Raw genomic sequence first — 26,941 nt, 5'->3', positions numbered from 1 at the left:
CGTCGTGTCAGGGGCCAGTTGCTGCATTTTCTTAGTCAGTTACATAAAACTGTAGACCTAACAGAAATGTAACGTGGTGTAATTTGAATCTGAAAAGTAAGACAGATTAGCCTTTGCCAATTCTTAAGACAGTCTTAACACGGTGACTGTGTTTATGAGTTACGAAACAGTGTTTCAGCTGTAAGTCACAGCTGACATACTGGTTTAGCATAGCATATAAATAATGTAGAATCTTAATGTAGAAACAGTTTATCAGTCAGTCACCTTTATTTATATAGTGCTTTATACAATAATAGTTTGTTTCAAAGCAGCTCTACAGTAAAATAATGATTCAATGATGCAAACGGTTCAATTCTGCTGCAAGCAGCTCTCAAAAGACAATTCTCTCAATCAGAGAAAATCCTTTAGAGAATGATATCAGCATCCTTATTTTCTTTTAATATTGTGTATTATGTACATCACTTGACAATTTAGATTGATCGTGATCTACAGAAGTTGAGATGATCTTGAGACACAGAGCAAATGCATGGCTTGCTGGCCATTCTGGGCCAGATGAGCAGATGAAGCTAACACAAGCTGACTCAAACAACAAACGAACCGAAGACTAATAAAGTATGCTGTGTTGATGATTGTATCGACTGCATGACTCATTACAGATTATTTAGTGAACGGTTAACATGCTCAGACAATGACCATATGGGCTGAGGTTTATTTTTTGTCTACATTACTTACCTGCTTTCCAGAGCATCATTGCATGGGCAGGGCAGGGCAGGACTCGAGGGGCTGGGGGCCTCTGGGCTTGAGTTTTTGTTTGGGCCCTAAAGTTATGGAGTAGCACACAATGCACAAAAAATTAATTTGCTTTTGAGGTTCCTAGAACAATTTATGCTTAGCCTAGTCATAGTTTGGATGTTATTATAAAACGGATAGTTCCAGTCCTTGATTCTGATTGGTTGAGCCATGTTCGAAGCCGTTGTAAATTAGCCTACTCAACAAACATACACTTGTGACCGCATTACATTAGTATTACTGCGCAGCTGCCGTTTGTGATTCTTTGACGCTGCATGTGTGGCTTAGCAACCTCTTTGGCTTGGCGGAGGAATAAATGTGTTATTATATAGATCAGTGGTTATAAGTTATAACCACTTATCTATATAATGACACTCTATAGATCAGTGGTTATAACGTTTTATTTTTTTGTTGCTGGTTTTTATTTTCTGAATAAAATAAATATTAAAATTTCGTGCCTATTTCCTCGTCGTGCCTAACAACGCCCCTTAGCAAAATCCACTGTAAAACACGGCTTCGCGGGGCTTATTGCTATTAATTATTATCATTAATTATTATTATTTAATTTATAATACAATTAAATACAGGATGTGCTCTAGTAGTTGAGAGAAGAACAAAACCCTGAAATAACAGAGCAATTTAAAGCCTGTCATATCTGTCCTCTGATGTCAGATTCAATCAACACATTCAATCTGAATAAAAATACACTGTATGTATGAATGACCATTACCAATCTAATTATATCAGTATCAACAAAATTAGTATCTCATAATATACTCACCCTTTAAGCCAAGGTCTATATGACTTTCTTATTTCAGCCAAACACAATCGGAGTTACATTTAAAAATATCCTCTTCCAAGCTTTATAATGGGAGTGAATGGTAGGCCTTCATTTTAAGTCCAAAAAAAAACACATCCATCATAAAAGTAAGTCATATGCTTCCAGGGGTCTAATAAAGGCCTTCTGGACGCGTTTTTGTAAGAAAAATGTCCATATTTATAACTTTATCAACTATAATCACTGAACTAAACCTTTAATGGAGCTGTTTAGTATAGCCACGTGATCATCACAGATAAATTGGATTATATTGTTCACCACTAGGGACCAACTTTACAATGCTGATCAATTGATTATCATCTGAAAAAATAACAAATGTAGCCTATAGGCTGCAGCTTTTTACAATCAGAAACAAACGAAAACTGCAAAGCTAGATTTTTATAATCAGTGACTCGCAATTCTCAATTCTCTGTTTAAGCCAGTGAAGGGATTCAAAGAAAAACACAGTGGTCAATTTTTTTTTAAATAGCCTATTCGTATAGGATTTTAGATAACATTTTATTATAACATATACTGAATGTTTCAGAATAGCTAAGTGTATTTTAGCAGTAGCATGCTACACCACAGTAGTAAAGTAGCCTATGGTATAGGGGAGAGCGGGGCACAACCTAACGCTTTTTGACTTTCTCAGTTTGTGCAAATCTAAATGGTTCAGAGTATTTATTTTTTCCCCACATTAATTTCCCACATGTCTAGTACAATTATGTGTTTTTGTTTTATTAATACAGTATATACTTTTTTCTTGATATAGCCCGAAAGAATGGAAGTGAAATGTGACAACATGCCCCATAGGTGGGGTACATTGTAACATGTGTGGGGCACATTGTAACATGACATATGGCAGCTTAAAATGTTATCTGATCTAATAAAAAAATATACAAAACAAACTAAAATATTTTCTAAATAAAATACAATTAAAAAAATTTTTCATATAAAATAATGGCAATTTTTAATAATTAAATATAAACTCATTTTTGAGTTTTGACTACGAGCACATGAAAACACAGCTATACAACATAGTTCAAAACAAATAAATAATTAGTAATTTCTGAACATTGACTCTCAGTCTTTATTCACCTTTTTCTCACGTTTTCTCAATAAAATTAATAAAAGTATAGAATATAATAGCATTTTTCTAATAGGGGCCCATTGTAACGCAATGTTACAACATGCCCCCGCCTGCACAACTGGGATTTAAACCCTGCTAGTGTCTTCTGCTAGTTAGCGAAGCATTAAAGAACTATCTCAACTGTTAAATAACATCTTGGAGATTAAAATAATATCAGATTTGTCTTATTTTAAATAAACACAAAAAATAGAGATGAAAAATTAACTTAAGTAAGAAATTTACTTTTGCTATGGTTTAATAAATGTCTATGGATATCTTCCAAAAAGAAAATAATTTTGGCGTTTTTTTTTTTTTCTATATAGTGTTGATATGGCAACTAGTAAATAAACAAAGTTCCGTCATCCAAGCATGTGCGGAAGTATTTAAAACAAGCGTGTTACAACTAACCCCGCGTTAGGTTGTGCCCCGCGCTCCCCTAGTATAGGACTATTATAGAAAACATTTCCAATGCAGTAGAATCATTTTCTAAATTATTTGCCCTGAAGTACATATTTTTTTCAGTGCAAATAATAGGTTGCACAAAGAAGTAGCCTACATGCAACAATGACACTTAGCCAGCTTATGGTGCTCCTAAAATAAAGTCAAAAGGCACTCAAAGGTTAAAACGTTTACATTTAGAATACGGAATACAACAGTTCCATAATACATTAAATACACACAATTATGTATGAAATATAAAGTCTTAAAGTATATTACTTTCATAATGCTTTAAATGCACTTCTCACAAGTGAGGAACAAGAAGGCACAGTGGAATATTTAATTGAAATGGCACATTATCTGAGGAAATAAAATAATATGCATATTCCAGAGCAGTGATTAATCTTACATATCATGCAGAGCTTAAAGAAATTAACTTAACACCATTATTATTATTTGTTGAAAATACATGTACAGGGCAGCTTAATCAGTATTAACAGATAAAATATTGATCCCGATATAATGAAAAATCATGTAGGCCTATCGCAGCATTACAAAGTTTATTTGTATTCATGTCAATATAAGCAATGTTACGTACTTAATATCAATTTAAAATCATCTGCTCTTCAAAATGGACATTACAAATAAGTAGCCACACATGTAATACATAGATGTAAATCAAGGCTAAAGGTTACAGCTTTAAAGATATACAGCACAGCTATGGATAAAAGCTGTAGCAACACTTGCTTTGTTTTTTAAAGGCACGTAAACCTCTGCATAATGCTACAAGACACGGCATATCTGCATGTTTGAGGAGAACAATGAGATTTAATGCTTCTTGTGACTTGTTCATTTAGCTGTTCTTTCCTTTCTTAGAAATACAACATGTCAAATATTCACAAAGCTAACATTTGAACTGACACGTGAAAGGAATGCCTTCACATGTTGAAGTATTTAAAGATCATATTACAATATTTAGAAAGCAAATAAAGAGGTAAACAGAGTCCAGCATGGCTTTTTTTAGTCCTTAAAGAGCATAAATAGCTAAACAAGCGAGCACATTTAAAGCACTGTTAGACCACACAATATTTTTGTCATTAAACTGACAAGAAGTCAACCATTTTTAACATTATTTGATCACTATAAATATTACATTTGGAATCATGAATATATATATTCTGAGGTGCTTTTTTTTACTGCTTGTCTTCAGTCGGCACACAAAAAATAAGTTCAGGACATTGAAGTACTTACTAAAACCATTTCAACTGCACAGTTATATTTCTGTATTATTTACTAGTGAGTTTAATGCGATCATTTATCGAGTAAACACTTTTATGTTTAGTCATACAGATATCCTGAAGTGAGTTTTACTGAAATGTGCTTTGTCTATTAACCATAACAAGCTGCTGTGTGTCAATAATGTTATAATATGGTCCAGATCAAAGCTCTATACTGAGCACTGAGATGGCGTTCTTCTCCCTCAACCTCCTTAACTACACTCTTAAAAAGAAAGGCTCCAAAGGGGGGTGTGCAACGATGCAATAGAAAGAACGAACCATTTTTGTTTCCTAAAAGAATCTTTCAGTGATCAGTTCTTAAAATAAGATTTATTTTTTCCTAACGTGAAGAACGTTTTAAAAACCTAAAGAACCTTTTGTGCAATGGAAAGATTTCTGGATGTTAGGGTGTGTTCACACTTGCAGTTCAGTTCTCTTGGTTTGTTTGGTCCGGACCAAAAACAACAACAACATAAAAACCATTTATGGTTCACATTGGCATTTTAACACCAGACCTAAACATACCCCACCTAAAGGCATAGGGATACGTTCAAAACCTGATTGGTCGGCTTTTATTGCATTTATTTCGCGACGGAACTTACTGAATATCCAAACCAACGTGTGCTAGGCTAAATGCGCTCGTTGTATGTGCGTAACCTACATATGATGGTATTTCGACCAGCTGAGAACTCGTGAAGAGTTTATAAAATGAGTAAAGGAGTCAGAATAGTGGCTGGAATCGCTCTGTCACACACAAAAAATGAAGATCGGCTGTGAGGAGACGCTTTCTGATCCTGTGATGGGCAACACTGTGACTATATGATGAGAAAAAAACAGGTATGCTTGATCTGTCCTTTTTAGGGTCGAATCACGTGACATCATGTCCCGTTTTGGGTTTGTTTACATGTCTTTGGTCCGTGTCGCGCTCATTTCCTTTAGACGTGGACCGAGACCCATCTTTTCAGGGGTCTCGGTCTACTTGAACCAGGATTCAGACGGCAGCGTTCACACTCAATCAAATGAACCGTACTAACAGTGCAATCGCACATGACTTTGTTTTAATTGAACCAAGTGTGAACACGCTCGTGAAGGTTCTTAAATGGAACCTTAGATGCCAATAAAGAGCCTTTATTTTTAAGAGTGTATACACAAATCAGCATGAATTACACCTTTAACCAACATATATACCAAAGAAAATTATCATTTATTCACCCTCATGTCATTCTAACCCAGTATTATGTCTTTTGCCATTAAAAGATGGATGGTGAAGCTCCAAAAGTTTGATAAGTAGTCCATGGAGGATTTTTTTTTTTAAATTGGAGGGAATATTATTAGATGGTTTAGAGTCTCTTTATCACACAAATCATATGGCTTCAGAAGACTTGATATGACTAATGATATTTTATTTAACATTGCTTTTTGGAGCTTATCAAGTAGTACAAAACACCATCCCCCTTCAAATGATGGATAAGAGAAGTTTGGACATTCTGCCTAACTTCTCCTTGTGGAATTATGGAAGAAAGTAAGGCATAATACATGCAATAACGTGAGGGCGAACACTTCGGTGTGAATTAAGAGCCCTAAAAATCAATCACAATGAAAAAGGTTATCAGCCTCAGCCAGTTATATTCCAAAAAAAAAGGGCTGAGTCTCATTTAAAGTTGGATACTGGAATGGGACTGCATCAAACTTCAATGTGGGAACATTGAAGTGAAGTTCATGTCGGGCTGTACATAGACTGCAGAGGAGATGGGCCTGCATGGTTAAAAATCCAGTTCTTCATCGTCCATGTGAAAATGGCTTGAGGGACCGAGGAGCGGCTGGCTGGAACAGCAGGTACTCTGAGTGTTCAGACTTTCAGTTGAGCCAGACAATCCTACACAAACGACAGACACTGCAGTTAAAAAAAAAGAAGGGAAAAAAAAAGTACTCTACACCAGTGGTTCCCAACCCTGATCCTGGAGTACTGAACACCAACACTGCACATTGTGGATGTCTCTCTTATCTGACACACCCATCTGAGGTCTTGTGAGTCTTTACTAATGAGCTGTTGGTTTGAATCGAGTGTGTTTGATTAGAGACATCTAAAGGTATGTTAACATGTTAAACTAAATACGGATCCGCGAAAACGGCTAAAAACGTTGTATTACGCTGCCAGGCCAGTAGTTGGCGATGTCTCTTTGAAAAGAAACACTACGCGCCTATAGACTGAACACATAACACGCATGCGCTTAACGCCAACGTTTTCACAAATCCACATTTTTGCAGTTTACACGGAGACAATAACCGTATCGTTTTCAAAAACTTGCACTTTGCACTTTTTCAGGCCCCCAAAACGCCGCTGTCGTGTAAATGAACGGCCAAAACACAAAAGTAGTTTCCGTTTTTAGTTGAAAATGGTGTCGTATAAAACAGCCCCAAAAATCTGCTGTGCTGGTGTACCCCGGGACCAGGGTTGGGAACCACTGTTCTTCACTAATATCTAAACGTTAAATAACATGCCGAAGTTTAATAAAAATGTAAATTGTAATGAGCAACAATCTGATGATCAATTAAACCAGTAAAACTGAGAAACCTTTTGTGCTGCATAGGTTTGCATGGCACTGAGAACAAGAACATGAAGGAACGGCTGAGAGAAGAACACAGAAGCCTACATACCAGTTACTCTTCCATACCAATAGAGCAGGAATCAGGACCTAGAGCTGCCCAGAGCAAGACCACGAGAGCAGGCAGGAAGGCAGGGGAAGGAAGTCGAGGAATAAAGGGCACACAGGTTAGATAAGCTGAATGACTGAGAGCCAGAAATAGAGCGTTTGACGACTTGAAAAAAAAAAAAGAGTAAGAACGAACAGTGTTGTTCGATGAGTGCACGCACACTCGAGGCTATAGCGTTTCTGTGAACCACACACTCAAAGCATGCAGAGTGGGCTCTTGTGTCCAGATGCACTCACCAGGGAGGGACAGGTCTCCAGGTGGGTCACTATCAGTTTTGGTAAAGCTGCTGTGCTCGCTGCTACAGTCATTCATGGCCTCTTCCTCCAGATTCAGTCCATCCTCTGCATAGATGCACAAATAACAGAAATAAAAGCTGTAATTGCTCAAAAGCTTCTTCCATTGTTAGTAAAAATGTCTGTCTATGATATTAATGAATACATGTTCACCCACTTGTTTTCAAAATATTTGTAATAATATATATGCAGCCCTTCAAAAATTTGGGGTCAGTTAGATTTTTTCCTAAAGAAATTTCATGGAAAAATACAATAAATGAATAAAAATGTCTTTACAGTCAATTTTAATCAGAGGTCCACCGATTGATCGCTAGAACAATCCGTTATCTGCAAAAATCCATACCGTCCATTAGAGTCTGCTGACATTATATACAGTATGAGAGCGACCTCTAGAGGCGAAATAATCAGTAGGTGCGTTTCCATTACAGAAGTGCGCAAAACTTTTGCGATTTTTTTCTAAATATTGATAAAAACTATTGTGAAATGAAAGCGTTTTCATTAACTGATGTTATGCGACTAAAACGTCTTTTTTTCCTCTCGCGATAAGTCATTCCAAAAATCATGCCAACGGGCGTTGGTAGGTTTAAATGCGTAAAAACTGTTTCCATTGCAGTTTTGCGAAATATTTCTTTTTCGAATTGCCTGTAAAACCTAAACTTTTTTTGCGATAAATAGGAGTTTTTGCGAAATTGACGTGTTTCCATTGAGCGCATTTTCAATTTTCAATTTCAATTTGCGCAATTTAAAGGGTAATGGAAACGCGGCTACTGACGGCTTGTGGTGTTTGTTTTGACACGCTGCACTGAGAGGGACACTTCAGAAATGGATTTAAAAGTTTTAAACAGACAGCGAAAAGGTAAGTATACAGTACACTACAATACAGTACATGTTTTCATCTTATTATAAAGTAATTCATTTGTTGACTAGATGCTGCATTAGTAAAGAACTGCAGCATGATTTCCGTCAAGGCTGAGAGGACGCTAACATAAGTAGTGCCTCATGAACTAAAAAGCAATGTGTTATTTTATTTTGTTATTTTGATTAGATAATCATCAAATGTTCTAAAATACAAGCTAATAAAGTGGGAGTGTATACATACAATATACATATGTATGGCCTTTGTGTAGATATTTAAAGATGGCCATCCAAAATATGTAGCCACAGTGGCAAACAACATGACTTGGTGCATCTGAACATGCCCCTATCATGAGTCCCACCAGGTTCAATACTTTCAGCTAGCGCTGTCAATAGATTTAAATCTATAAAAAAAATAATTATTTGTTATTAATCACTCAAATTAAATCCAATTAATCACATTTTCATCAATATTTACTGAGAAAAAAAATTACATTCATTTAAAACTACATTATTGTGATATAAAGCCCTTACATAATATGATAGACATGAGGCAATAAAGCATTTGTATTATTTTGCCATTTCCAATCAGAGAGTGATAAGAGTGGAGTTACTCACCATCTTCAGGAGACAGTGAATCGGGGGCGTCCTCCCCAGCCGTACCCTGAGAATACAAAGACAGTGCAGAACATCAGAATCTCAGACCCATCATCAGGCAGGCCGTGTGGAAGGTGTCGTACGTGCTGTGCTGCTGACCTCAGTGGGGGCGGGACTGCTGGACAGCAGCATGTGAGCTTGTGCATCAGACATCTCAGACAGTTTTTCTTCATCCTCCTCCTGGATCGGTGATGATGGAGAGCGTAGAGTGCTGCAAACACACAAACTGTCAAAACTATTGATGTGCACGGGTAACACGCCAACTACTATTAGTACAAATCATATTCGCTATTTGTACCTTAGAGTAGGGGAACCATGAAACATCTTTCCCATTTCTCACCTAAACACACTACTGAATGCACTAGGTGGCGCTGTGGATACGTGAAGCTGGTGTGATTTAAGTACGGAAATGTTTATAACATTATTGGTAGATTTGGTTCTGCCTAGTCAAGTGTCACGCATCCCACAGGATGAGGATCTGCTGTTATGGTGGAAAGTAGCAGTTCATGCTCTCAAAAAATGTGGACACTTACCAGTGAGTGTCTGTGTCTGTGTCTCAAAATGTATTGTGCCCCTCTCTGATAAATGTAAATAATTATTTTTATTATTATAAATATTATAATAGAAAACAATACACTAATACACTATTGCCACTAACAATAATAATACAAAAAAAATATTATATAAACAATTTTTGGGCGGAAGCATTTGGCGGAGGTGAAGTGGCAGGCGGAGTTTCCTTTTCAGCAAGCCTTTCTGCCTTTGCCATCAGGAGATCATGACAGTGTGATTGCCTGAAGAACAATGACATTAAAGCCATATTTTTGTGCAGATTTGACCTTTTTACGGCTATGGTCTTAAACTTTTGATCAGCTGATGAACAGCCTGTTTGAGTTTAAATGCAGTTTTCAACAAATTGCCTACTCTCTATTTTTTGTCTCTTGCTCCTGTTTCTTCTTTTGCCATTTTTAAGCAGTACTTACAACGTGGTTTTGATCCACGAGCGCAAAATGCGAATACTTGCAATGTTTCGTCCGATCTTAAGATATATATATATTTATTACATGGCTTGGTTGAATTCTAATGTAGAAAGCGGTCTGTTATTTCTTGATACAGATCGCTGCTAAGTATAACACACCGTTGCCATGAAAAACATATCGCTGCTAAGTATAACACACCGTTGCCATGAAAAACAGAGCGTTGCTATGGACGCAGGATTCTAACCGTAGAGACGGAACGGACTATTTTCTTTAGCGGAAGCAATACAATCGTTTTTAAATCAATAAACTCCTTTTTAAATCAATATTTTGTGTCAAATTATTGATTTATTTGGTAGGTAGCCATGTAATAAGAGGGATAATGTAGAGTGAGGCGGTTGTTATAGCGAATACAACCCCTTCAGGCTGATTCAAGACCCTGACGCGAATAAGATTTTTTATGTTTTTAAAAGAAGTCTCTTCTCACCAAGGCTGCATTTATTTGATAAAAAACAATAAATAAAAAAAAACAGTCATATTGTGAAATATTATGACAATTTAAAATGACTGTTTTCTATTTTAATATATTTTAAAATGTCATTTATTCCTGTGATCAAAGCTGTATTTTCAGCATCATTACTCCAGTCTTCAGTGTCACATGATCCTTCAGAAATCATTCTGATATGATGATTTGCTGCTCAAAAAACATTCATTATTATTATCAATGTTGAAATCAGTTGTGTACATTTTTTTTTCAAAATTCTTTGATGAATAGAAAGTTCAAAAGAACAGCATTATTTTCTAACATTATAAATGTATTTACTGTAACTTTTGATCAGTTTAACTCATCCTTGATTAATAAAATTATTGATTTATTTTATTTATTTCCCCCAAAAATAAAAATAAAATTCTTACTGACCCCAAACTTTTGAAGGGTAGTGTTTAATGTTACAAAAGCTTTAGATTTCAGATAAATGCTGTTCTTCTATAAACTTTCTATTCATCAAAGAATCCTGAAATAAAAATGTAAAAAACTGTTTTCAACATTGATAATAATCATAAATGTTTCTTGAGCATCAAATCATCATATCTGAATGATTTCTGAAGGATCATGTGACACTGAAGACTGGAGTAATGATGCTGAAAATTCAGCTTTGATCACAGGAATAAATTACACTTTACTGTATATTCACATAGAAAAATTGGAATAAGTTTTAAGTAAGGAATAATTGACGACAGGCCGTTGAATTATTAGAAAAATAATGCACACCCGAGGTGGTAATGCGGTCACGACGCGAAGCGGAGTGGCCGTTCACCTCGGGTGTGCATTATTTTTCTAATAATTCAACGGCCTGAAGTCAATTATTCCGCTTATACTACAGTTACCACACCTCGAAACATTGTTCAGATTATGTATTTCAAGACGTTTGTAAAGTTTTTGTCATTAAAACGCTCTTGTATGTAGGACTAATTTATTAGGCATAATCCCATGCCTCCGTTGCTAATTCCAAAACGTCATTTTAGAGTTAGTAACGGAGGTTTGAGCCACTGATAGCAGACTAATGCTGGGGACACACGACTAGCTGACACATTCTCTGACTGTTTTCATCGACTGCAGCAGATTTTAAACACCGACTTGAACACAGACTGAACGCGCGTTTGGGCATTATCAGTCATAAGTATCAAATTGCATTCATAACCGGCCTTAAAGTGTGTCCCCGGCTTTATGCAGTTATTAATGCAGTTATTAGAGAGAGATGGTGCAATAATGAGACAAAAAAGCATGTGCGTCAGTATTAATATTTACTTATTAATTTAATTCGTTTTGATTCATTCGTTCATTCTTTTTTTTTTTTTTTTATTGACAGGTGACAGTAGACTATAGCCAAATAAATGAAACACAAAGCCCTTTTAACACGTGGGCCTATAAATAATTATTTATTTATTATTATCTGCAATAAAAATCCGTACTGCAGGACTATCCATTTATTTAGCCTATATTCAGATTAATTTTCTATTGATTATAATATAGACAGGACTACTTAATTTATTAAAATTAAACTGCATGTTTCCATTGATTGTGATGATTGTGAAGCTAGACATTGAAAATTCCAGATCAAGCGCATGCGGCTAAATGTTTTTTTTTCTTGTTATGAATTGTATCCTATTTTCCGTTATTACCGTTAACTACGCGAAGTGATATGGAACTGTAATGCGGTCAAGACCTGCCTGGAACTACTTTAGCTGTGCGTTTCCCTGAAAATAATGCACACCTTAGAACGTTCGTCAACCAATCAGATTCAAGCATTCAACGGCCCTGTAGTATAAATTGGAATAATATTTCACAATATGACATTTTTTGTTTGTATTTTAATCAAATAAATGCAGCTTTGGTGAGCAGAAGATACTTCTTTTAAAAAGATAAAAAATCTGACCGGTATTGTGTGTGTGTGTATATGTATATATATATATATAGATCCACCGATAGCAAAACACAACCATCCAGAAGAGACTTTTACAATTTCCGTTCCATGCCAACTTTAATATAGTGTTGTAAATAGTGAATATTTAGTGGTAATATAGTGTTTTTTTGTCTATAAATATCAACTCTCTCTGTTTAAATGAGAGCTGTCAGTTCATATTGCCCTACTAAGTTTATTTTGCACATTAATTCTCACAATTAGAAATATTGAATGATATCAATATTTGCATGATGACATGTTGTTAACACAAACCAAAGAATGCCAGGAAGGGGAAAAAAAAACAAAACAAATGCTGTCGTCAAGTAATCAAGCCTCTCAGTGTTATTTGTGTTAGAAGTCTCAACATAATTATCTGAAAGCTGGAATGAGTCAACAAATGCATGCTTCCTGAGACACTGAGAATTTTTTCCAAATCACATTCACAACAATGTGAACAGGATGGATAGAAAAGGGCAAATGATGTATGGTGAATGGAAAAGTGAAGGTCAAGACCTCTCGCTGTGACATGTAGACAGGCCAAAACAGGAAGTTCCACTCTTGACTGGCCATTAGCCAGCCATTATTATTACAGTCAGGAGTGGCAGTGATTTCTTATGAGCAGCATACATTTAAAATGTCTCACTTGAGATAAGCCAAAAGCATTATATTATTTTTATTATTAAGTGTTAAAAATGCCATGAAATAGTTTGACAAGTGCTGTTTTCTTTCCTGTGTTAACGCGTTTCCTGTTTCCAAATAAAACAGGAAGTTTGGACATATGGCAGTCTCAACAGCGAAGCGATATTCTCTTTCTAAATAACGTATTAGGCTAAAATCTTTGAAAATGCGAATTCGTAAGTGTAGTGAACTTGACTTTGATGTTCACATGACAATTTGTTGTCAAATATACACTACAGGGTTTCCCATACATTCATTAATTTGTGGCGGCCCGCCACGGATTGATTCAGATTTTTTAACTATTTAATATGGGTAAAATTGTATTTTATTCGCGCTGCTTGCTCCCCCTCTCTCTCACAAACTGACAATGGAAGCACGACTAGCCCCTCCTTCTCTTACCGCACGGTCCGAATCAAAACATGAGCATGTAGAGGGCGGATTGTTGCCGGTGCTTAATGCTTATTCCCCCAGCGAAGATTCCAGAATCAATCCGGAGTTGAATGGTTAGTATAATGAACGCTGTTGCTCCACATAACTCTGAGAAGTTGTCTAGATGTTAAGCGCTGTCGCGTTTCATTACAGATTCGCGCAAAACTTTTGCGATTTTTTTTTCTAAATATCCGTTACAACTATTGCGAAAGGACGGCGTTTCCATTAACCGATGTTATGCGACTAAAACGTCATTTGTTCCTCTCGCGATCAGTCTTTCAAAAAATCATTGCAACGGACGTTGGTAGGTTCATATCACAGCCACCAGACTAGACATTATATTATTATTATCTCCAGGTTCAGGTTGGTGTGTGTTGGTTTTTGTCCACCTCAATCTCCAGGTGTGCGTGTGTGTGTGTCTGAGTCTGTGTGTGTCCACCTCCAGGTCCAGTTTGGTGTGTGTGTGTGAGCCTGTGTGTCTGAGTCTGTGTTTGGGTCTGAGTGTGTGTCTGTTTGAATCTGTGTGTGTGAGTCTTTTTGAATGTGTGAGTGTGTGTGAGCCTGTGTTTGAGTGTGTGAGCCTGTGTTTGAGTGTGTCAGTAAGTTTGTGAGTTTGTGTGTGTGTGTGTTTGTCCAGTTCCAGGTTTGTGTGTGAGCAAAATTTGCAACAAAAAGTCTGTGGAGAAGTCATAGCATAGAAAGTGTAGCAATGGCAAAGTCTTTAAGTTATCTGACACTAAGTGTTGGCAATGGGAATGTGCACTTGTCAATAAAAATATATATATTTATTTATATATATATATATATATATATATATATATATATTTAACTTACTTAACTTAAGTAATCTCCTTTTCCCTCTTCTTATCTTATTATTCACCTTAATCAACATGTGCTTTCAATACATTCCTGTTATCTCTCGGCAACGCCCTTTCATCACGCGCAAAAGGCAGCGCTAACTGCCAATCTGCGCCCCATTCTCTCATCCTCACATACTCCTCTCTCTCTTTCCGTGGGTCTATGGAATTGTCAGTCAGCAGTCAATAAAGCTAACTTCATTCCAGCCTTTGCATTTCATTCTACTCTTAGTATCTTGGGCTTGACTGAGACCTGGATTCGTCCAGAAGACTCAGCAACCCCCGCTGCTCTCTCTAGCAATTTCTCCTTCTCTCACTCCCCTCGCCAGTCTGGGAGAGGTGGGGGTACAGGGCTTCTCGTTTCTAACAATTGCAAATACTCCACGCTCTCTTCTCTATGCAACAACAACTCATTTGAATATCATGCTACTACACTTACAACTCCCATTAAGATCCATATTGTAGTCATTTATCGCCCCCCAGGTCAACTGGGTAACTTTGTAGACGAGCTGGATGTGCTGCTGTCCACTTTCCCTGAAGACGGCACCCCACTTCTAGTCTTCGGTGACTTCAACATCCATCTCGATAAGCCGCATGCAACAGACTTCATCTCTCTCCTAGCCTCTTTCGATCTCAAACGACTCATCACCTCAGGTACTCACAAATCAGGCAACCAACTGGACCTGGTTTACACACGCAACTGCACCACAGAGAACATTTTGGTGAGACCCCTCCATGTTTCAGATCATTTCCTCATTACTTTCAGTCTACAACTCTCTATCCCTGCACCCCCAACCCCACCACCAGTCACTTTAAGGCGAAACCTGCGCTCACTTTCTCCCTCCCATCTTTCCTATGCTGTGTCATCTTCTCTTCCCCCACCCTCACAATTCTCATCTCTGGATGTGAATACCGCAACGGACACCTTATGCTCCACTCTAACCTCTTCTCTAGACATTATCTGCCCTCTCTCCTCCAGGCCAGCACGCGCTACTCCCTCCAACCCCTGGTTGTCTGAGGTTCTTCGTGAACACCGGACCGAACTCAGGGCAGCGGAGAGGAAATGGAACAAATCAAAAGACGCATCTGACTTGAGTATGTATCAATCTCTCCTCTCTTCCTTTTCTGTTGATGTTCATGCTGCAAAATCTTCATACTTCCACAACAAGATCAACAGCTCCTCCAACACACGATTACTCTTCAAGACATTCAACTCTCTCCTCTGTCCACTTCCACCACCACCCGCCTCCTCCTTAACTGCTGACGATTTTGCAAACTTCTTCACCAACAAAACAACTATCAGCAGTCAGTTCTCAGCACCACACACACAGGAACCCAGACCGACCCCTTCCACAACCAATATCCCTCTGTCCTCCTTTTCTCCGCTAACCGAGGAAGAAGTATCTACACTTCTCCTCTCCAGTCACCCTACCACCTGCCCTCTAGACCCCATCCCCTCACACCTTCTACAAGCCATCTCTCCCACACTTCTACCATCACTCACACACATCATCAACTCATCCCTCCATACTGGCACTTTCCCCACAGCATTTAAGCAGGCTCGGGTTACTCCACTGCTTAAAAAACCAACGCTAAACACATAATTTGTAGAGAATTACAGACCTATCTCTCTCCTACCATTCATTGCGAAGACACTTGAAAGACCTGTTTTCAACCAAGTAACATCCTTCTTGTCTCTTAACAACCAGCTGGATGTCAACCAATCCGGCTTCAAGAAAGGCCATTCAACTGAGACTGCATTACTGTCGGTCACAGAAGCCCTACGGATCGCAAAAGCTGCTTCCAAATCTTCAGTCCTCATTCTCCTGGATCTGTCTGCTGCCTTCGACACTGTGAATCATCAGATCCTTATGTCCAGCCTCTCATCACTGGGCATCACAGGAACTTCACTCCACTGGTTTGAGTCCTATCTCACAGGTAGGTCCTTCAAGGTCGCATGGAGAGGCGAGGTATCCGGAGCACATCAGCTGACCACAGGGGTTCCCCAGGGTTCAGTTCTTGGTCCCCTCCTCTTCTCCATCTACACCACATCACTGGGACACATCATACAGGCACACGGCTTCTCCTACCACTGCTATGCTGATGACACACAGCTCTTCCTCTCGTTTCAACTAGATGATTCCACAGTAGCTGCACGGATCCCAAGCTGTCTGGCGGATATCTCGACATGGATGAAGGAACATCACCTGCAGCTCAACCTGGCAAAGACTGAGCTTCTCGTCCTCCCTGCCAATCCGTCTCTACAGCACGACTTCACTATCCAGCTAGATTCATCATCAATCACCCCATCAAGGTCGGTCAGAAATCGTGGAGTAACGTTTGATGACCAGCTGACCTTCACAGATCACATTTCAAAGACAGCTCGATCATGCAGGTTTGCACTGCACAACATCAGGAAGATTAGGCCTTTTCTAACTGAGCATGCAACACAACTTCTCGTCCAGGCCCTGGTCATTTCTAGGCTGGACTACTGCAATGCACTTCTGGCCAGACTTCCAGCATGTGCAACCAAACCCCTACAGATGATCCAGAATGCTGCAGCTCGTCTTGTCTTCAACGAGCCCAAGAGGGCACACGTCACTCCTCTGTTCATCTCTCTGCACTGGCTACCTCTCGCTGCTCGCATCAAGTTCAAGGCATTGACGCTTGCTTACAGATCTATCACAGGCTCAGCTCCCTCCTACTTTCACTCACTCCTACGAGTCTACATCCCTACCAGAAGCCTACGATCGGTCAAAGAGCGACGTCTCGTGGTTCCATCACAGAAAGCCACAAAATCACTTTCCAGAACATTCTCATTCACAGTTCCATGCTGGTGGAACGCTCTCCCCACCCTCATCCGGAATGCAGAATCCCTGACAACATTCAAAAGACAGCTGAAAACCTATCTATTCCGTGAGCACTTAATCACTTAAAAAAAAAAATTCCTTTCCCTTTGAAACATCTCTTATCAGGCTTATGCTACTCTGAATAATGCCTGAACTTCGTATTTTGAGCACTTCTTGCGTTGTTGTTTTTGCCTCTTCATGTTGACTCGCTTAATTTAGTCCTAATTTGTAAGTCGCTTTGGATTAGGGCTGAAACGATTAGTCGACGTTGTCGACAATAAAAAATTGTCGACAAATATCTTTGTTGTCGAGTAGTCGTTTGATCTCACGTGACCTAATGTAAGGGCCTGCAATATCGCGATTTGAACGATACGGCGCTGTAGCGCTAGAGTGTAATGCAGCCGTTATAATGGTATTGCGGTAGAAGAAAACCCGAAAACAGTGCGAATTATGACGGAGTGCAAACGAATCCGAACTAGCAAGGTGTGTGAAAGTTTCACAAAACTTCAAACCAAGAATACTGTCGTGTGCAATACATGCAAGGCGGAACTTGTTTTTCACGGGAGCACAACATGCATGTTAAAGCACTTAAAGAAGAAACACCCAGGCACGAGACGAGCTGGTGAGAGGTGAATGTTCTCCAAGCTGGAGCTAAATAACTAGCAGTAAATCTCTTTTTAGAGAATGCAATACTACTAATAATAGCAATAATATTAACAATAATAATATAATTGCAGTAATGTGATGATTTATTTTTGCATAGAATAAAGCTTGATCGAGCTTAGGAGTCAGGGCTGTTTTTATTATTAGGTATTACGGTCTTATCACTTGCCTGTATTTTGTTCCATATTCATGAAGACTTACAAAAGGAGATGTTATGAAGAATATCATGTCAGTTATTTTTTTATACTGTAAATTAAAAGCTGAATGAGAATGTCTCTGTCAGCTCAATTGTCATGTCATTTTTTTTTTATTATTCTTATAATAATTGTTTGCAGTTTAAGTTTGTCTGTAATGCAGCTGATTATTTTTTTTCTATTGAAAGAGAACAGAATATTTAACCAATGCTTAGAGCATTTGTGTGTGATTTGAGTTGGACAGAAATCTGAAAACTTAAAGATAATGACCTGTTTAGTTGACTCAAAGATCATTAAAAAAAAAACATTTCAAAAGCTGAAGTGATTTTCTTTTTTTTATATTATAGTTAGAATATTTATAACTCAGTGTTTTAACTAATTGAAAAAGCTGAATAATCGTTCAAAACTTACTGATTAGTCGGCGAAATAATCGATGATTAGTCAATTAATCGTTCTAATAATCGTTAGATTAATCGATTATCAAAATAATCGTTTGTTGCAGCCCTACTTTGGATAAAAGCGTCTGGTAAATGACTAAATGTAAATGTAAATGTTTTGGCCTAAAAAACGCGTGACATCGCTTAGAGCACCTTTAAGTTATAGTCTAGCATGTTATTAGATCCAATTGTTTGCATCCAAAAACAAAGCCTGATATAAACCACAGATGCAGCGGGTCAGATTTACCTGTCTGGTGACTTGCTGACTTTGCTCTTCTGTTCGCCACTGTCTCCAGAGTGGTCAGGTGAACTGAGCTGCCGGCTCTCTCCACTCAGGCTCCCAGAGAAGTTGATCTCGTCATACAGAGGCGCAGACGGAATGCCGGGGGACACGCCACCAAGACCATTCAAAGCCTCCAGAAGGGAGATAGGCTCATAGCCAGGGGGAACGGAGTCTGAGCTCTGAAAGACGGGACAATACAATGAGAATGAGAGTTACACCATGTTGTCTTGTAAAGAGACAAAACAGATACATATGTGACATACTGAGTGCTCATCATGGTCCATGCTCTGCGCCAGCACTGGGCTGAAGGAAACAGGAGAAAGCGCTCCAGGCTTCTTTCTTACAGCTCGAATCTGAAGAAGAGCTCGAAACGCTGGAGAAAGACAAAAAGCTACTTCAGAGTCTCAAAATATGTGAAAAATTACATCTATGAAGGCTTTCTGGGCTGTTACTCAAATGATACACAACTGCACTGTAGAAAATTATTTGTTGGTTAGACTTAAAGTAACCTGGTTGAATTTTGGAGTTCACTGGGAAAAAAAATTGAGTTAATAATACAAAGAACGAGATTTTGTTCACTCTCTCTCTCTCTTTCTTTGTATTAAAAGGGGACCTCACCGCTGGCAAAATGAGCTTTCACTAAAACACTAAAAAGTTTTTTTTATTATTAAAAAACTAGACTAGAGAAAACAGACTAGAGTAGAGAGCTGACTAGAGAAAACAGAGAAAAAAAGACTGCTGTCTTCCCTTTTGCCAAATAGGCAGGGAAACTTAAACACCCATAATGCACTGGGCTTGTTGCCATCAAAGGCCACTTGCATCAGTCTACTATGAATACGCTCGACCAGAGTCAAAAATCACCTTGCTTTAGTAGGAAATACTCTTTAGCAAACTTAGGTAACACAGAGAACAAGTAAACATTGAGCATTTATATCCTACCTATATTGTACCAATACAAAGTGGGTTGAAAATCGGCCAAGTTACAATTTAACTAAAATTTTTAGTTTCAATGAACTCAAAATTTGAAAGCAACCAGGTAACTACTTTAAGTTAAACCAACAAATTAATTTTTACAGTGTGTGGGACTGTTAACAACAGTTACATACGTAGTCGACAGATCGGGCAATTGTTGGCCTGGTAGCGTAGAGTATCAGCGCAGGAGTTACACAGACACAAGTGCCTACAGGGCAAAATCAGAGTGTCCCGCAAATCCGACAGACACACCACGCACTCATTGCTGTTGTCACTGTTTTCATCATCAGATGGCTGGGGAGAAAATCATAATGAGATTTTTCAATAATAATACAGACATATAAAAATATATAGAAAATGTAATGAACAGCAACAATCATCTTTTCACCTTTGTCTCTTGATTGTTCTTGTTCTCAATTCCATAAATCTCCTGTAACAAGTAACTAACGCGATCCACCTGTAGTGTAAGGGAAGTATTTAGAAATACATAAGCATTATAAACATTACTATCTATATTTTGTACTTAATGTTAAAAACAGGACAAAGTGTACATCTTTAGGACTCACTATTTGTTTCTGCTTCAAAGGTTTCACTGAGAAACTGCCATCAACATGCTGTAAATTAAAAAAAACGTCATAAATACACAACTACTACAAACAACCTCTTCGGAAATTATGAATAATATGACATCAAATTCAGCTCACTCTTTCGAATGCTGCCAGCAGTACATGTGCATGACCCAAACAATCTGAAACAGACAATTACCATTAAAAATGCACATTCATCATGACAGCACTAAACAGACACACTGGTTGGTTGGTTGTTGTTTTTTTAATATTTGGGGAACACCAATCTCTATAAGCACAATAATATAGAGTAGAGCAATTAAATCACATATCTTCCATGTTCAACTTTTTTGGTCTCAACCAGCCACAAGTATCAGCAGTGTAGTGTCAAAGAGATTTTGATATTAAAGGAGAACTCCGGTCAATTTTGACATTGAGCTCATTTTTTTGTAAATTTGGAGTGCTGTCAATACAGAGAACAACAACAAAAATCGGTGTTGCCTACACCATGTTATCCTCTTTTTAAAATTTGCACCCTGTTGACTTCAATGGGCAAGTTTTAAACCTGCTTTTAGCCTCTTAACATTCTTGATGTGCCGATTGTCGAGTTCACGCGCGTGATCATAGATAACTAAACCTATGCGCGTGAACTCGACAATCGATTACTTTGGACTTCGACCGAAAACAGGATGTAAATACAGGTATGTGCGCTGGCTGAAATAACATCACTTTTATTCATATCTTTCACATCTACTGCAGTCAGATTCACTCGTGATCACTCTGAAGGAATCACTCACATGACCTGTGCACTTGTAATGACACATCAAGGATGTTAAGAGGCTAAAAGCAGGTTTATAACTTGCCCCATTGAAGTCATCAGGGTGCAAATTTTAAAAAGAGGATAACACGGTGTAGGCAACACCGATTTTTGTCGTTGTTCTCTGTATTGACAGCACTCCAAATTTACAAAAAAATGAGCTCAATGTTAAAATTGACTGGAGTTCTCCTTTAAGAGCAAATCCTTGAATTTGCACTCTTCAACTATAAAGAAGTCATGGCAACATACCATCTCCTTCATCAACCACAGCCTGAATCACCATGGGAAAAACACCTCTGTCCAAATCAAAGTTGAGCTAAAAAATAAAAAAAGGAAGCGAAAAGTCAGGTCAAACACTTTACATTCAGGTCAGTCACTTTCATTTTATTGGATCTGCATGATCTTGTTCTTCAATGCGTGTAAACTAATAATGCAAAGAGTTCAAAATCAATATCTTAGAGGCCAGTATGGATTTGACCATCAGAGGAGATTGACTGATTGAAAGCACTAAACTAGCCTGATGGTACTTACATCTTCTTCCTTCCATTCAGATAAATCAATCTTGAAGGCTGGCAGGGTAAACTGCTGGCTAACCCCTCTTTTGTAATATACAGTTTCAGAGACCAATGCAGGAGTTTTGGGGCTGTATCTTAAAAACAAATATATATACTGTTAGTGCACAAATATACCAACAAAATACTTTTTTTAATATAACGCCATTTCAGAGAGTTCAAATTATAAAAATTATAGAAGTTTTTCACATTTAAATGCATTTTCTCTGTAGCTCAATTGGCTCCAGTGACTGATCCAGTGACTCCAACCATCATTTAAAGGGTTAGTTCACCCAAAAATGAATATTCTGTCATAATTTATTCTCCCACCAAAACCATAAGACTTTCATTCATCTTCAGACTGCAAATGAAGATATGTTTAATGAAATCTGAGAGATATCTGTCCCTCCATTGAAAGTATATTCACAATAGTTCAAAATCTTCATAAAAAGATCATATAAATCAAGCATGTAGAGTTAACCTTCTGTTTACCATATTTGAGTGATCTATGTGTGTTCTCTGATCTATGTTTATATCTATGTTTATATGTTAATAACAGCCTAAATTAAATCTGCTCATCATATAAAATGAATGTGTCTCTTCAGAAGACTTGGATTAAACCGCATAATTCATGTGGATTTATTTTATGATCTCTTTATGGACGTTTTGAACCGTCATAGTTCTGGGTAAATAGACTTTCAATGGAGGGACAGAAATCTCAAAAATTCATTAAAAATATCTTCATTTGTGATTCGAAGATGAACTAAAGTCTTATGGGTTTGGAATGACATAAGGATGAGTCATTAATGAACTGTCCATTTAACACAAAAATACTTGTAAATAAAATGAACTTTAATATTGTATAATTACTTGAACACTGATAATAAACTGTAATGGCATTTTTATAAGAAACTATATCAAAGAATGGTTGTGAATATATTGTTTACTTAATACGAGAACACTGATTTATATGGATAATGGGAAATCACCCTCTCTATTTTCTAAATGCATGTTATAGATCTTATTGTAAACAATACATCCATGCATTTGTGTCTTTTTTTAATAAAAGATTTTGACCTTGTAATGTTTACTCAAACATTAATCTGTTGTTTCCGACTTCTCTCTGGTGACGTATGCAGGACTTCTCCAATCATTTAGTCCCATAAACTCTCGTTCATCTGCCTCCACTTTTGCAAGCAACAGCCAATCGGATATACAGTACGTCACAATACATAAGAAAAGATCTGTCACTACCTCTGTTTTATCGCGACTTTAAACATTTGTAACTGTACAACAGAAGTCCTTACATTGCCATCCCATTGGAAAACTCCTCAAAAGCCTGGCAGTAGATGGTGATGGCCACTCGTGCATCCGAGTCAAAGGTGAACTCCACTCCATATAACGCCCTTGGTTTTACTCCTTCATCAGTAGGAGTATCAGTATCATCTTTATACCTATAATCACACAAAATTACATAATCAAGCACGTAAATCAAATCAATAACAGAATAAAAGTCACTATATGCAGCACTAACTGAGATAATTTGATCTCAGGTTAGGGCTGGGCGATTTAAATCGCGATATTGTTATGCGCATCTCGTCAGTAAAGCCGGTTCCTTGATTAGTAGTAAATCACCATCACCTGCTTTCAGATGAAGCGGCATTTAGGGCTGAGGAGATAATTAAGTGATTAATTTAGTGATGATTGAGCATTATTGAAGACACCTGATGTTAACAAGCAGAATCACTGAAGAAGAAAATCACAAATTGTAAGTTACCATTGTGGTGATGGGTGTTTGCTTTAGTTGGGCTCTAGACCATTATATAATTACTTATATACTTACTGTTGTTTGTCTGCTGTTAATGTTTTATAACAATTAACTGAACAAAGTAAAGTGTTATCATATACTGTTGGTTATGTTTTGACATAATCATGCTGTGATCTGAAAAATGAAACATATTAAAATAGTTTGGTTTAACTTATTAGCTGCAGTTTAGTGATTCTTCAGCCTATGATTATCAGTACTTTACTTATAATTCAAAATATTTAATAAACATTGTTCTGATCAAAAAGACATTCAGACATATTCATTTAAAACACAGATATCAATAGTCAGCCTGTGAATCTCAACTATGGTGACAATAATAAAGCATGTTGCAGTGGCTGCCACCAATCACAACTCATTAATGGCTCCCATCATGCATTGCGGTATGAATACATTATGATCTGAATTGTCTATGTAATTTACTTTTCCTCATTGAATATTCTGCTCCTCACCATTGTTGAGATGCATAGACTGAATCTTGACATCTGTGTGTGCCTAAAGGAATGATTTTTTTTTTAAACTTTTAAGAAATCCTTTATATTATAACAAAAATTCTGGCCATTTATTCAGATTCACAGTTATGCAGTAACCAACTACATAAATCGAAGTCAGAAAGAAGGATTTTAATGAGTTCAGTGATCAAGTTCAAATGATGATTGTCATAATATAACCAACACCATCAGATCACTTTTTATTCTTTGTTCAACGGGTAGTTTTAACTCAGATACAACCACCAATCAAAATCTAAAGTACATAAAAAAAGGGTCAGAGCCCAACTAAAGCAACTACCCATCACAATAATGGTAACTTACAATTTGCGATTTTCTCCTTCAGCGATTCTACTTGTTAACATCAGGTGTCTTCAATAATGTTCAATCATCACTAAATTAATCACTTAGTTATCTCATTAACTTAAACACTCTTGAGTGTGGACTCATACACTCCCAGGAGTGTTAATTTAACACCGCTAATTTACTGGAGGTTTTGCTGTGTACAAAGAGCCGTAGTTAACTGACAAGCTGAGCCATATCGCATTAAATATCGCTGGCGATACGTCCGCGATATTCATGTGATTTGGCTCAGCTTGTCAGTTAACTACGGCTCTTTGTAGTAAATGCCGCTCCATCTGAAAGCAGGTGATGGTGATTTACTACTAATCAAGGAACCGGCTTTACTGATGAGATGCGCATAACAATATCGCGATTTAAATCGCCCAGCCCTATCTCAGGTGATCAATTATTTGGTCATTCATATTCCTGAATCAGTACCTGACCAATCGTAATGAGTCTTTTCTGATGTTGACAAGACTTCTCAAAGTCTTGACTGGCTCATGGGGTGCTGGAGTAACGTAGGGAAACTGTGGCAGGTACCAAAACAATACAGAAAGAAATCATTAATATTTTATTAATATATTTATAAGATGCTACAGTTACAACAAAAGAGATCAGAAGCACTGCAAAACAAGACATTCAATATTCAGCTAACAGATGTTCTGATGGATTGCTTTTCCTGTACCTGCACTGGGCGGTTACCAAGAAAGTTGAGATCCATGTTCTCCCCGAAAAGGTAACCCTCTGGATGAGGGGTGTCAAACTTCTCTCCTCCCATGAAAAAGTGGCTGGCAAAATAGTTTCCTTAGGAAAGGAAAATAGTAATTAGCCAATCTGACACCTTTAACTAAACAGAATAACACCATAAATTAAGGCATCCTTTGTCATTTTGGAGAGTACTGATATGTCTCATATCATTACGATTTTTGACCAAATAATTTAAAGCTGCATTCCAGAAACTTTTTTGGGTTAAAAAATTATCCAAAATAAATTTTTGAGCAAGTACATAACCAGCCAGTGTTCAACACTATCTGCTTGCCTTAGCTCGATTCAAAACGGTAAGCTTGTAATAATGTTTTTAATTCCAGTGGTACTGGTGGATTTCCGCGGGAAATTCGAGCATGTCTTTGCGTCATTACGTCACATCTGTACACACATAAAGAAGGTGTCCCGGCTAGTAGGCTATGAGTGTGAGGATGTTGGAGGTGGAGATTTATAGCCTTTTCTCACAGCACTTGACATAATTAAACTTATCAATTTGATGGCGGATCCAGAAAGGTTCAAACCAGTGACAACTGGAGGTTCAACCGTTGTTAAATGCAAAAGACTTCGTTCGGACTTCGGTGTGGCAACCGGGCCCATGCGAAAACAAGGATAATATCAGAAGGGCATTAAATGTAGTCACGCAATGCTGGTGTTAAGAACAAAGTATAATTTGCACGGTTTGACGTGATATGATAAGCGGTCGTTAGATTCAATCAGCCTTAAATTTCACTTATTTGGTCAGAACAAAAGTGGATGTTACTTAGTTGTTCAGATGACATTTTCCAGTGAGAATTCTTATGTTGGTCGTCATACTTCCAAAAAGTGGGATATGTGATTGCGAATGACAGTGTCCACACCGGCGCAGTGACTGACAGCCGCACATTCTCCTCAAAACACTGGATTCATCCGCGCTGTGCCGTGCCGAGGCACAACCCACGTAAAGTTGATAATTCCGCGAATAACTGCAATTGCAGATTTTGAACAGAGATGGCGACAAAGAGGTTGCGACAAACTACGGACTGCAGCTTTAAATAGTTTGTTGACAGTAATGATTTGGCTAACTTATCATTTGAATATTTAAGAAAATCCGCTAATTTGAGCTCAATGTATCAATCCATCAGAGATAAGAGCTTACAAAACATGAGCAGATAAACGCCACCTTGTATCACCCTTACCTGATTTTGGAGGATATCTGTAGGCAGAATTAGCCTGGATGTCGATGTCCTCAACACCAGCGATCCTTCGACTAAGAATTGAACCCATTTCTCCAACACAGCCCGATCAGAACAAATAGGCAGTTGTTAAGGTGTACACTACAATAGCACGGCTGTTAAAGTCAGCTAACCAGCTAACTTAGCCGCGTAATAACAGCAACCGCTCCGAACCGACCGAAGTGTTTAAATTAACATGACACGAGTTTGATCGACATTTCTTTTCTTCTGAGTCGGATCAGATGTGTCTCGTACAGTCGTAATGTGATGTTCCGTGCAGTCAGCTGGATCAGTCTTGACACTTGGCTAACTGACTAGCAAGACAGCGCCTAGCTTGTTAGTTCGCCTGTCACGAACGGATACCCAATAAAACAAGATGTGAACGGGTACATCAACAAACAAAGGTAAATTCTGATAGGCAAGAAAAAAGACCGTTTGGTGTTTCCTCGAAGTAACAGCAGCTTCTTCGTGAAAATACAACACAAGGAAATCCGAGATCGTTGTTGCGAGGCGATCCCGCGATGGTTGTAGCGTATCGCCACGTGATTGGCTGAACTCATCACGAGAAATGAATGCTCGTCCAATCACAAGCTTCGCTGACCATG

At 37.9% G+C, this 26,941-nt stretch overlaps 1 protein-coding gene across 2 annotated transcripts; it reads right to left on the bottom strand.

Moving 5' to 3' along the window:
- Positions 1-3,349: 3,349 nt before the first annotated feature.
- Positions 3,350-26,888, bottom strand: mgrn1b (mahogunin, ring finger 1b). Of its 2 annotated transcripts, XM_081363031.1 has the most exons (17): positions 26,301-26,888; positions 25,046-25,164; positions 24,799-24,887; positions 23,013-23,159; positions 21,686-21,803; positions 21,404-21,470; positions 20,476-20,519; positions 20,338-20,385; positions 20,160-20,228; positions 19,906-20,065; positions 19,063-19,172; positions 18,764-18,978; positions 9,070-9,181; positions 8,932-8,977; positions 7,402-7,506; positions 7,109-7,152; positions 3,501-6,326 (listed from the first exon to the last, which is right to left on the bottom strand). In XM_081363031.1, the coding sequence occupies exons 1-16, from the start codon at positions 26,386-26,388 to the stop codon at positions 7,112-7,114; spliced, it is 1,578 nt and encodes a 525-aa protein (XP_081219157.1). In that variant the 5' UTR covers positions 26,389-26,888; the 3' UTR covers positions 3,501-6,326; positions 7,109-7,111. The 2 variants fall into 2 exon arrangements, with proteins under 2 accessions (XP_081219156.1, XP_081219157.1); XM_081363030.1 differs by lacking the exon at positions 7,109-7,152 and having other exon boundaries at positions 3,350-6,326.
- Positions 26,889-26,941: the final 53 nt, after the last annotated feature.

The sequence above is a fragment of the Scardinius erythrophthalmus genome (genome assembly GCF_964197995.2).
Source record: "Scardinius erythrophthalmus genome assembly, chromosome: 1".
Taxonomy (NCBI): Eukaryota; Metazoa; Chordata; class Actinopteri; order Cypriniformes; family Leuciscidae; genus Scardinius; species Scardinius erythrophthalmus.
This window is presented reverse-complemented; position numbering and strand designations above follow the sequence as displayed.

What these genes read in the sequence shown, in the direction of transcription:
- mgrn1b (XM_081363030.1), bottom strand. Translation starts at nt 26,388, where the DNA reads ATGGGTTCAATTCTTAGTCGAAGGATCGCTGGTGTTGAGGACATCGAC. An exon ending in TGGACCATGATGAGCACTCA is followed by an intron (nt 18,979 to 19,062) that starts GTATGTCACATA and finishes CCCGTCTTTCAG; the next exon opens with AGCTCAGACTCCGTTCCCCC. An exon ending in TGGAGACCTGTCCCTCCCTG is followed by an intron (nt 6,327 to 7,401) that starts GTGAGTGCATCT and finishes TCGTTTGTGTAG; the next exon opens with GATTGTCTGGCTCAACTGAA.